At 47.1% G+C, this 12,352-nt stretch overlaps 1 protein-coding gene across 2 annotated transcripts in view; it reads left to right on the top strand.

The window, feature by feature from the left end:
• Positions 1–12,352, top strand: part of GRID2 (glutamate ionotropic receptor delta type subunit 2) — a 1,038,631-nt gene that overhangs the window by 911,843 nt on the left and 114,436 nt on the right. For both annotated transcript variants that reach the window (XM_054382934.1, XM_054382935.1), the window contains one exon: positions 2,256–2,394. In XM_054382934.1, the coding sequence (XP_054238909.1) occupies positions 2,256–2,394 (139 nt within the window). The remainder of the gene's footprint in view (positions 1–2,255; positions 2,395–12,352) is intronic.

Below are 12,352 nucleotides of genomic sequence, written 5' to 3' on the forward strand. Positions count from 1 at the left end.
TCTGTGGCTCTGTGACTATGGCTGTTTGCTGCACTTCCCCCCTGCCTCTCTGGTTCCTTGTAGCTGTGACAAAACTGCAGACAGAATGGCAATTTTTTTAAACAATTATTTTTCTTCTGGTTCATATGAGCTGTAAGAGCTCTTTCAAAGACTGCAAAGTGGTGCATATTTGGGGCAGCTATTTGATTAATGCTTTTCCTGGCTTGCTAAACTCTGCCTCGGTTACATAAGTGGTGGTGTGCAGCTGGTGCTGGTCTCTACTCCCAGGTAATTAGCGACAGAACAAGAGGGAATGGCCTCCAGCTGCAACTGGGTAGGTTTAGACTGGACATTAGGAAGAGTTTTTTCCAGTTTTGGGCACCTGAATACAAGAGAGATGTGGAGGTGCTGGAGCCAGTGCAGAGGAGAAGGGCCTGGAGAATAACTCTTATGAAGAGAGACTGAAGGAGCTGGGGATGGTTAGTTTGGAAAAGAGGAGGCTGAGGAGAGACCTCATTGCTGTCTGCAGCTACCTGAAAGGACCTTGTGAAGAGGTTGGTGCTGGTCTCTTCTCACAGGTAATTAGTGATAGAACAAGAGGGAACAGCCTCAAGCTGTGACTGGGTAGGTTTAGACTGGACACGAGGAAGAATTTTTTCCCATCAAGAGTGGTCAGGGATTGGAATGTGCTGCCCAGGGAGGTGGTGGAGTCCCCAAGCCTGGATGGTTTGGATGTGGTGTTTGGTTTAGAGGTGACCCTTGTAGAGTAGGGTTCTGGGTTAGACTTGGTGCTCCTGAGGGTCTTTTCCAACCTGAATGTTTCTGTGATCCTGTGTAATCCTGGTAGGTTTAATTGCTGCTAACACTTTGCTTGCATAGCAATTGTATTTTAGAGGAGAGCAGCTATGGGAGTATAAAACAATTTAGTATTCTGCACTACATGGAATTTTGGGAGGGTTTTTTTGCATATCCAAGTTCCTTCACAGCCAGTCATACAAATATGTACTGCTCTCATGAGCATCTGCCTGCCTACAGAGCTGTGAGAAGTGAATGGTGCTTTAATGGTTGGGTTTTTTTTTTTTCTTCACTTTATGTTCTCAAGAATGCATGAAAAACTTAATTAGGATTAGTAGATAAGATCTCTAAGGAAAGCACTGTGAGAATTTACTTTTGTTGGGTTTGTTCTGAGATCTTGAAGCCAATTTCCATTCCTGGACAGGACTGGCAAATGAATTGCAGTTAAAGGCACAATAGTGAAAGAGATTAAATACAGCAATGGCAGCTGACTGTGGGGGCTTCCTTCAGTACTTTTAATTGCATAGAAAGTGTGGCTCCAAGTCACTCTCAGCAGTGTGAGCTTGCAGCACAGAAGGCAAATCACAGCCTGGGCTGCATCCAAAGCAGATCCAGAGAGGTGATTCTGCCACTTTGCTCTGCTCTGCTGAGACCTCACCTGCAGTGCTGTGTACAGGTCTGGAACCCTCAATAGAGGAAGCACATGGACCTGATGGAGAGGGTCCAAAGGAGGGCCATGAGAATGATCAGGGGGTTGGAGCAGCTCTGCTCTGAGGACAGGCTGAGGGATCTGAGGGTGTTCAACATAGAATCATAGAATCAGTCAGAGTTGGAAGGGACCTCAAGGATCAGCCAGTTCCAACCCTCCTGCCATGGGCAGGGACACCTCACACTAGATCAGGCTGGCCAGAGCCTCATCCAGCCTGACCTTAAACACCTCCAGGGATGGGGCCTCAACCACCTCCCTGGACAACCCGTTCCAGGCTCTCACCACTCTCATGGGGAAGAACTTCTTCCTCACACAGAGAACGGGAGGCTCCAGGGAGACCTAAGAGCAGCCTGCCAGGACCTGAAGGAGGCTACAGGAAGGCTGCACAGAGACTGTTTGCAAAGGGCTGCAGGGACAGGATGAGGGACAATGGCTTCAAACTAGAGCAGAGCAGATTGAGATTGGATGTGAGGAACAAGTTCTTTACCATGAGGGTGGTGGAACCCTGGAAGAGGTTTCCCAGGGAGGTGGTTGAGGCTCCTTCCCTGGAGGTATTCAAGGTGAGGCTCAATGAGGCAACCTGATCTAGTTGGGGATGTCCCTGCTGACTGCAGGGAGGTTGGACTGGATGAGCTTTGGAGGTCCCTTCCAGCCTGGACCATTCTGTGATTCCTTCAGTAAACTGCTCTGCCCTTGCTCTGTCCTTGTGGCCTATGTGTGAGCAACGAGGACCTTCTGCCAAATGCAAACTCTTGGTTTTCCTTCTTCACAGGAGGAGAGGTTCCATACACAACCCTGGCAACCCGGCTGATGATGGGAGCTTGGTGGCTCTTTGCTTTGATTGTCATCTCCTCCTACACGGCAAACCTAGCAGCTTTCCTCACCATCACACGCATTGAGAACTCCATCCAGTAAGTTGATAAAGAGAGAATGAACTGAGGGAAAGGAGGTTGAACTTAGCTATACATGGAGAGGGGGATGGATGCTCTGCTTAAATGTGAGAGGAGGGAGAACTTTTTATCATCCTGAGAAGTAGTTTGGAAGCTAAAAATTAACAGCATACCATAAACTGCCAATCTCCCTGGAGATACTTTGCCTTTCGAAGAGGAATATTTGCCCTCTGGCAGGCACCTATCCATTTATCTGTATGCACAGAAGCTGTGGAGGTTGAGACAACTGGGTCTGAAATGGGAAAGTGTGAGTGGTTGCTGTGTGTTTTCAGGCTGTGCTCTCTGCTCAGATGCATCTCAAAACACTTGAGATCTGACACTTTGGTCAAGAGGAGTCCGAATACTTCTTCAAAGTGTGGGAAGCTCAAAGCTGAATCCACCTTTACTTTTCCAAAGCAATGATGTGTTGATAGCAACAATAAAAGTTCCCTTACTAGCCATCTTTGCTCTCCCTACTCCCACATACCCTCCCACATATCCTCTTACCACATTAAAAGATCATCAGATTGTTCTCTTTTTTTTTTTTCTGTTTGGTTCTTTTGATTCATGCCTCCCTAACCTGAACATCCACATCTTCTCCTGTACCTTTTATGGAGGACTCTTTTTCTGTCAGACTTCCCAGTCTTTTTTTTTCCCTGGATCATCTCATGTCTCTGTATGACAGGGACCTTTCTAAAGTCTCCTCCCTCCTCTCTCTGTCCTATTTTTTTCTAGTTTCCTCTCCTTGTGAAAGCTGCTTGCTGTGTTATGGAGCTCCCACTGCTCTGTTGACCTCCACCACCCCCAAATCTCTCCTTCACAGTTAAGCAGAGATGAGGAAATACAGGGAAACATCAGCTAGGGAAGCACTTCAAGGGGCAGCTGACCATTTTTTCCATAGCAAGTTTTCAATCTTGAGGCCATGAGTTCAGGAAAGTACGAGTCCATGAGAGTAGCAAAGTTAGCCTTTCACAAATCCTCCTTTGCAAAAATGAGAGAGTGACTTTAAAGAAGGGAGGGAGGTACAAACTGATGGACCTCTTCCTCCAGAAAGGTAAGAACCTGATCTTCAAATCAGGCTCAATGCTGACCATAGGGAAAATTCAGTTTTCTCATCCCAGCTGTTGATTCAAGTCCCAGTCTGCTGTGCATTAGCACTTAAGATCTCGCTGCCTCTAATTCAGCTGCTTTACAAATCTCTTTGAAATGCCTCCTGAGACCATGAGCCAATAGTTTAGACTGGGCAGGGATTTCCCTTGACCTCCTGTGAATTTGTAGGTTAGGTTCAAGTGTCACAGAATCACAGAATTAACCAGGTTGGTTTGAGATCATCCAGTCCAACCTATCACCCAACCCCATTTAATCAACTAATCCATGGCACTCAGTGCCTCATCCAGGCTGGTCACCAGGAATGGTGACTCCACCACCTCCCTAGGCAGCACATCTCAATGGCCAATCTCTCTTCCTGGGAAGAATTTCTTCCTCACATCCAGCCCAAACCTCCCCTGGTGCAGCTTGAGACTGTGTCCTCTTGTTAATTGTCACTGCATGCCAGCCAGCCACCGTGATCTCACTAAGGCACTTCTCCCCCAGATGAGGATTTTCTGTGCTAAAACCAACCCAGGCTTTAATGACACATAGACAGGTAAACATCCACAATGGCAGCCAAGTTTTAGTTGTGACTGGAAGCCAAATCTCAGACCCAAGAGCAGAAGCAACCCGTCCCTTGCAGTGAATGGTTATCCCCTGGCTCTCCTCCATTTAGAAGCATCCTCTTAAACTTTGTAGGCTCTTTCTGTTTCTCCCTGTCCTTGGCTGAGGTGTGGCAGAGGGGCAGGTTGGTGTCTCGTGGCCCAAACTGCCCAGGCACTACCAGTCCTTATTCATTCCCAAATGGAAATGAAGAGTTTTTCTGAGCCAACAGCTTCAACACTCTTAAGGCAGAGACATGTAAAGACTAAGATAACACTGACAAGAAATTTCCCTGATGCAGTTGTGTTACCAGCCAAAGTGAGTTACCCTTTTGGAGATCTGAATAGCATCCTTGAGGTCATGGAGTGCTGCAGGGGCATTTTGACACAACCCAACTGTTTGACTCAATAGTCCCAATACCAATCCCTGCACAGTTTATCAAAATCAGCCAGGTTGGAAGAGACCTTCAAGATCATCAAGTCCAACCTAGCACCCAACCCTAACTAATCAACTAGACCATGGCATTAAGTGCCTCATCCAGGCTTTTCTTAAACACCTTCAGAGACATCAACCCCACTACCTCCCTGGGCAGCCCATCCCAATGGCCAATCTCTCTTTCTGGGAAGAACTTCTTTCTAAGATCAAGCCTAAACCTCCCCCATGTGCAGCTTGAGACTGTGTCCTCTCCTTCTGTCACTGGTTGCCTGGGAGAAGAGCCCAACCCCCACCTGGCTACAACCTCCCTTCAGGGAGTTGTAGACAGCAATGAGGTCTCCCCTGAGCCTCCTCTTCTCCAGGCTAAACACCCCCAGCTCCCTCAGCCTCTCCTCACAGGGCTGTGCTCCAGACCCCTCCCCAGCCTTCTTGCCCTTCTCTGGACACATTCCAGGATTTCAACATCTTTCTTGAATGGAGGGGCCCAGAACTGGACACAGCACTCCAGGTGTGTCCTAACCAGTGCTGAGCACAGGGCAGAATGACTTCCCTGCTCCTGCTGGCCAGACTGTTCCTGATGCAGGCCAGGATGCCATTGACCTTATAAGAGAGCAAAATGATTTTCTGCATCAATGTTGTCAACATCCATCTTGAGGTTTTGAGGGAGGTTGAGGTGTTTTGTTTTAAATAAATAAATAAACATTTTTCTTCACATAAGGAACATGAAGAAACAACAGAGGACGGTGAACATGCAAAATAAATAATTATATGTTCAGTCATTCAGTTTGTCCTTACAAACCTCTGCACCATGCTGTGAAATTATATCCCTTCCAGATTTAAAGTATCAGAGTATCACAGTCTCACAGTATATTAGAGGTTGGAAGGGACCTCCAGAGATCATCCAAGTCCAACCCCCCTGCCAGAGCAGCATCACCCAAGGGAGTCTGCACAGGAATGCATCCATCTGGGGTTGGAAAGGCTCCAGAGAAGGAGACTCCACAACCTCTCTGGGCAGCCTGCTTCAGGGCTCTGTCACCCTCACTGGAAAGAAGTTTCTCCTCATGTTGAGCTGAAACCTTCTCTGTTCAGGTTTGTCTCCATTGTTCCTTGGCTTATTCCTGTGCACCACCCAAAAGAGCCTGGCCCCCTCCCCTTGACCCCCACCCCTCAGCTATTGATAGACATTGATCAGATCCCTCTCAGCCTTCTCTTCTCCAGACTAAACAGCCCCAGGGCTCTCAGTCTCTCTTCCCAGGGGAGATGCTCAAGTCCCCTAAGTATCCTCCTGGCTCTCCCTTGGAATCTCTCCAGCAGGTCTCTGTCTCTCTTGACCTGGGGAGCCCAAAAGTAGTCCTGAAAAATGTTCACATTTCTGTAACAAATTTTCTGAATTTTCTTATCCTTTGTAAAAAAGAATAAAATACAACACCCCACCCCACCCCACCCCACCCCCCCCCCCATGCTTAAATAATTCTTCAGCTCTTTTCTTGCAGTTTATTATGATGTCAGTAGAAAACCCTCAGTGGAATTCTGAGGCCATTATGTAGAGTTGGGACGACATTGATCTTTGTGCTGTATTATTTATGAGCAAAGTCACTGAAAATGTTTTATTCAGTAGAAAATGTTGCAGCTGGAAAGCTCCTGAAATGAAAGAATGGAGACATTTTTTCACCAGGGCTTGCAGCTCAAAAATAAGAGTAATTAGCACATGCTAAGTATCCATTGGGGAAAGAAGTTATTCTAACTACAGTGGGAGTGTGGAACTTTAGTTTACAAAACTGCCCAAATTGGAACTCAAACCAGCACATAGAAGAGAGGCTGTTTGTTTACCATGCTGAATTACTGCAAAGTGGGAAACATAAATAAGCAATGAAGAAAAAGAGCTGAGCCTACTTTTCTCTTCTTTTTTTTTTTTCTTTTTTTTTTTTTTTTTTTTTTTAGCAGATCAAATTGTACCTCAGGGAGTTCTGAAGGCCAGAATGGAAATTAGTTTAAGTGCTCAAAGAAAGCAGCACAAGTGCTATCCAGCCAGCTTCAGAGACGTTAGGGAAAAAGGAAGGAGTTTAAGTCAATGCATTTGCACTTTGAAAGAAATAGTTAACAGGGTATCAGATTTCAGATTTCACAGTCATAGATTGGCCACATCTCATAGGATCACAGGCTCACAGGAAGTTAGGGTTTGGAAGGGACCTCCAAAGATGATTGAGTCCAACCAGAGCAGGACCATTGAATCTAACACAGGTCACACAGGGCTGGAAAGGCTCCAGAGAAGGAGACTCCACAACCTCTCTGGGTAGCCTGTTCCAGTGTTCTGGGACCCTCACAATGAAGAAGTTCCTCCTCATGTTGAGGTGGAGCTACCTGTAGTTTATATGCAGTGCCCCTTGTCGTATCACAGGGCACAAGTGAGCAGAGACTGTCCCTTTCCTTTCCTTCCTGACCCCCAGTCCTCAGGTATTTATAAACATTTATTAGATCCCCTCTCAGTTTTCTCCTCTCCAGCCCCAGGGCTCTCAGCCTCTCCTCCCCAGGCAGTGCTCCAGTCCCTTCAGCATCCTTGTAGCCCTCCCTTGGACTCTCTCCAGCAGATCCCTTTCCCTCTTGAACTGGGGAGTCCAGAACTGGATGCAATATTCCAGTTGTGGCCTCACCAGGGCAGAGGAGAGGGGGAGGAGAACCTCCCTGGATCTGCTGGACACACTGAATGCACCCCAGGACCCCATTGGCCTTCTTGGCCCCCAGGGCACATTGCTGTCCCATGCAGAACTTCTTGTCCCCCAGCACTCCCAGGTCCTTCTCCCCAGGGCTGCTCTCCAGCAGATCCCCTCCCAACCTGTCCTGCTGCAGTTTATTCTTCCTTCCCAGGTGCAGGACTCTTCACTCATCCTTGTTGAACCTCATTAGCTTCCTCTTTGTCCAGCTGTCCTGTCTGTCCAGGTCTCACTGATTTCCAGCCAGCATCAGATATTGCCTTGTGGTGATGAAGGTTCAGTCCTTGTGCTAACTTTTAGGACAGAGAGGAGGATTCTAGCAACTTGCAGCAGATGTCATTTCCATGAAACATCACTGCATTTCAGCTTTTCTATGTGCAGCTAATTTGTGTTCTTGCATATTTGGCTGGTATGAAGGTTGGGCCACTCTTCCTCCAGAAGGCTACTTTGAGCAGAAGAGCATGCAACATGTTTTATGCAGTGCACTAGAGAGGATTAGTGAAATGTTCCCTTTCCCTGAGGACTCTCAAAGTAGAACCTCCCTTGAAGTTGATGGCATTTGTTCTCTGCTTCCCTGATTAATTGTGCTAACTGTAAACCCCAAGAACCTACAGGAAGGCTGGGGAGGGACTTTTTATGAGGGTGTCTAGAGACAGGAGAAGGGGGAATGGTTTTAAGCTGAGGGAGAGTAGGTTTAGACTGGAGCTTAGGAAGAAGTTCTTCAGTACGAAGGTGGTGAGCCTCTGGAATAGGCTGCCCAGGGAGGTTGTAGATGACTCCTCCCTGGGGGTGTTCAAGGCCAGATTGGATGAAGCCTTGAGCAGCTGAGTCTAGTTGAGAGGCATCCCTGCCCATGGTGGGGAGGTTGGAACCTTTCCAACCTTTCCAACCTTTCAATCCTTTCCTTTCCAACCTTTCCTTTCCATCCTTTCCAACCTGTCCTTTCCAACCTTTCCTTTCCAACCTTTCCAACCTTTCAATCCTTTCCTTTCCAACCTTTCCTTTCCATCCTTTCCAACCTGTCCTTTCCAACCTTTCCAAACTTTTCATCCTTTCCTTTTGCAACCTTTCCTTTCCAGCCTTTCAAACCTTTTTATACTTTCCTTTCCAACCTTTCCTTTCCAATCTTTCCAACCTTTCCTTTCCAATCTTTCCAACCTTTCCTTTCCAACCTTTCCTTTCCATCCTTTCCATCCTTTCCTTTCCAACCTGTCCTTTCCAACCTTTCCTTTCCAACCTTTCCTTTCAATCCTTTCCTTTCCAACCTTTCCTTTCCAACCTTTCCAATCTTTTCATCCTTTCCTTTCCAACCTTTCCTTTCCATCCTTTCCAACCTTTCCTTTCCAACCTTTCCAACCTTTCCTTTCCAACCTTTCCTTTCCACCCTAAGCTATTCTATGGCACTCTGACTCTATTTATCAAATTATTACAAATTTTAAATTACCTTGGAGGAACAAGAATGGTAAGGGTGGGAGTTAATCTCCTTTTCCAGACAAATGGCTGCTCCTAAAACCTATGGGAGCTCAGGTTTTTCATCTTCTGCCAACAGGCAACATAAGGAGCAGAGGCAGGCAAGTGATAGAGTAGTTCCTAGGTGCATCTTCTGTTCACACTTGACCCATGTGGCAAATGACATTTAAAGCAAGACAGTCAGCATTTCTGATGCCAAAACATTGTGGCAGCAAAGTGAAGCATCATTTCTGTGTTGCCTGAATCTTTAGATCACTATCTCACATGCAGTATGGATAGTAATAGTAATTAAGGGTGTAAATGTAAATTAAGGGTGTAAATGTAAATTAAGAGTGTAAATGTAATTAAGAAGAGTAATTAAGAGTGGCTTTTCCTGGTTAATGCCAAATGAATTTGGAGGTCTTGAGCTATTTCTCATAGGTGCTGATGCTGTGAATTTCCTCACTGAGCCAGAATTGCTATTGTGAGCTTTAGGATTGTTAATGGGGTAGAGTTGGTGGCCAGTGTCTTCCATAAGATGAGCTGATGTTAGGTTCTCTCTGTTATGAGGGTAATGTCCTATTTGATAGACCACACCTCCACCTCTGAATAATGGAGGCATAGCAGTAAGCATGTGTGACAAGAAAGATCTGGAGGTGCTAGAAGGTGTCCAGAGAAGGGCCATGAGTATCATCAGAAGGCTGGAGCTCCTCTCCTATGAGGACAGACTGAGAGAGTTGGGGCTGTTCAGTCTGGAGAAGGCTCTGAGGAGACCTTCTTGTGGCCTTCCAGTATCTGAAGGGGGCTCCAAGAAAGCTGAGGAGGGACTCTTTAGGGTGTCAGGGAGCGATAAGACTTGAGGGAATGGATCCAGGCTAGAGGAGGGAAGATTCAGATTGGATGTCAGGAAGAAATTCTTCCCCATGAGGGTGGTGAGACACTGGCACAGGTTGCCCAGGGAGGTGGTGGCAGCCTCATCCCTAAAAGTCTTTAGGGCCATGTAGTGGAAACTGTCCTTGCCCATGGCAGGGGGGTTGGAACTGGTGATCCTTGAGGTCCCTTCCAGCCCTGACAATTCTGTGATTCTGTGTGATTTTGTCATCCTTGTTTTGCCTACTCATTCTTTTCTCAACATTTTCCCTAAACCATGATTCACTTGAAGCTAAGATGTCCCCAGGGCTTTAAAAGGCTCAATAAAACTGCCTACAAGTTTTCTGCAAGGGAGGTTGCACAAGAATGCAGTAATTGGAGTAGATACTTCCTTACACTGAAAAACAGAATCTTCTGTAACCTTTCTTTTAGTATGGTTTACCTAGATCTTCAGATTGGCTAGAAGGTAGTATTACTAATTTCTGATGCAGCTGTCACTGCAGTCTTGGCTTACTGTGACCTGTTCCCTGTGATTAAATCCTTAATCTCTCAGAAGAAAAAAAGAGAAGCTCAACAGGAGCTCTCAATGTGCACTTGCAGCCCAGAGAGCCAAGCAGAGCCTGGGCTGCAGCAAGAGAAGTGTGGCTAGCAGGGCCAGGGAGGGGATTCTCCCCCTCTGCTCCACTCTGCTGAGACCACACCTGGAGCTCTGTGTCCAGTTCTGGAGCCTCTGTTCCAAGAAGGATCTGGAGGTGCTGGAAGGTGTCCAGAGAAGGGCCAGAAGGATGAGCAGAGGGCTGGAGCTGCTCTGCTATGAGGACAGACTGAGAGAGTTGGGGTTGTGCAGTCTGGAGAAGAGAAGGCTCCAAGGAGACCTTCTTGTGGCCTTGCAGTATCTGAAGGGGGCTCCAAGAAAGCTGGGGAGGGACTTTTGAGGCTATCAGGTAGTGACAGGACTGGGGGGAATGGAATAAAGCTGAAAGTGGGGAGATTCAGATGTAAGGATGTAAGGAAGTTCCTCACCATGAGAGTGGTGGGAACCTGGAATGGGTTGCCCAGGGAGGTGGTTGAGGCCCCATCCCTGGAGGTGTTTAAGGCCAGGCTGGATGAGGCTCTGGCCAGCCTGCTGTAGTGTGAGGTGTCCCTGCCCATGGCAGGCGGGTTGGAAGTAGATGAACCTTGAGGTCCCTTCCAACCCTGACTGATTCTATGACTCTTAAGAAAAAGAAAGAAAAAAAAGAATAAGAGGACATTGGAAAGGCTTACCTGAATTAGTCATAAGGACAGACTTCAGTGTGAGCTTCATCAGTTATTTATGCTCCCCAGAGAGAATGTGGAGCCTCTTTCTCTGGAGACTTTCAAGACGCATCTGGATGCATTCCTGTGTGACCAGTGCTGGATTCTCTGGTCCTGCTCTGGCAGGGGGGTTGGACATGATGATCTCTGGAAGTCCCTTCCAACCCCTGACATTCTGTAAGCCTGGGATTTTTCTCCTGAAATTTAATGCCTACTTCTTGCAAACAATTCTCTGCAACAAAGTCTGACAAGAAGTGTGGCGTAAATCGATTTATAACTCACATCTACAGAGATCCTTTGATGCTAAAGCCTCTGACCTCAGTGAAATTTAATCACCTGAAAAGCAACTTGATTATTCCTTCATAGGACTCACCTTTTGTTTTCCTGCATTTTCTGTGTCATGTTAACTAAGTCATGCTTCCTATCCTGAGCTTAGGGGTTGAATGTCAAGAAGAGGATGTGCTATGGGGAAAGAAACATATGCAGAGCCTAATATGTTTGTTTGTTTCCTTTGAGCTGAAGGCAGAGATAGTGGTTGTAAGTACGAAGTCATTCACTTCACAGAATCACAGAAACATGCAGGTTGGAACAGACCCTCAGCATCATCAAATCCAACCCAGAATTCTACTCTACACGGGTCACCCCTAAACCGTAGCCCCAAGCACCACATCCAAACCACCTTCAAACACAGTCAGATTTATTCTCCAGGCCCTTCACAGCTTCCTTGCCCTCCTCTGCATTCCCTCCAGCACCTCCACATCTCTCTTGGATTCAGGTGCCCAAAACTGGACACAACACTCCAGGTGTGGCCTCCCCAGAGCTGAGTCCCAGGGGACAATCCCCTGCTCCTGCTGGACACAGCATTGCTGATCCCAGCCAGGATGCCTTTGGCTTTCTTGGCCACCTGGGCACTGCTGACTCATATTTAGTCAACCAATGCCCCCAGGTCCCTCTCTGAGTAGCAGCTTTCCAACTGAAAGCTGTTTCTCTGTGTGCTAGTTTGTGTCAGCAGCTACAGGTGTCATTTACACACCAGTTAGCAACAGCACCTCAGAAAAACACTTTGATGCTTGTTAGATTAGAAATTACATGGGTGCCCAGATTCTTGTAAAATAATGACTGCAGTTTTGCTAGGTGTTGTCACTAGGAACTGGAGACCCAGGAAATGCTTTTTCTCTGCTTCTCCAGCAGTGTGTATGACAAATAACACAGCAGTTCCAGGACGTTGCAATAGGCATCCTGTGGTAGTTTGCTGCTCTCCTGAGTGCTGCCAGGAGATACAGGAGTGCAGCAGCAGCAGCAGCAGCAGTAGCACAGAGCCCATAGCAGAGTTACTATCACAGTTCCACAGTCTCACAGTACATTAGAGGTTGGAAGGGACCTCCAGAGATCATCCAGTCCAACCCCCCTGCCAGAGCAGCATCACCCAGGAGAGTCTGCACAGGAATGCATCCAGGTGGGCTGGGAAAGTCTCCAGAGAAGGAGAC

Source organism: Indicator indicator, chromosome 8 (assembly GCF_027791375.1).
Source record: "Indicator indicator isolate 239-I01 chromosome 8, UM_Iind_1.1, whole genome shotgun sequence".
NCBI classification, from domain to species: Eukaryota; Metazoa; Chordata; class Aves; order Piciformes; family Indicatoridae; genus Indicator; species Indicator indicator.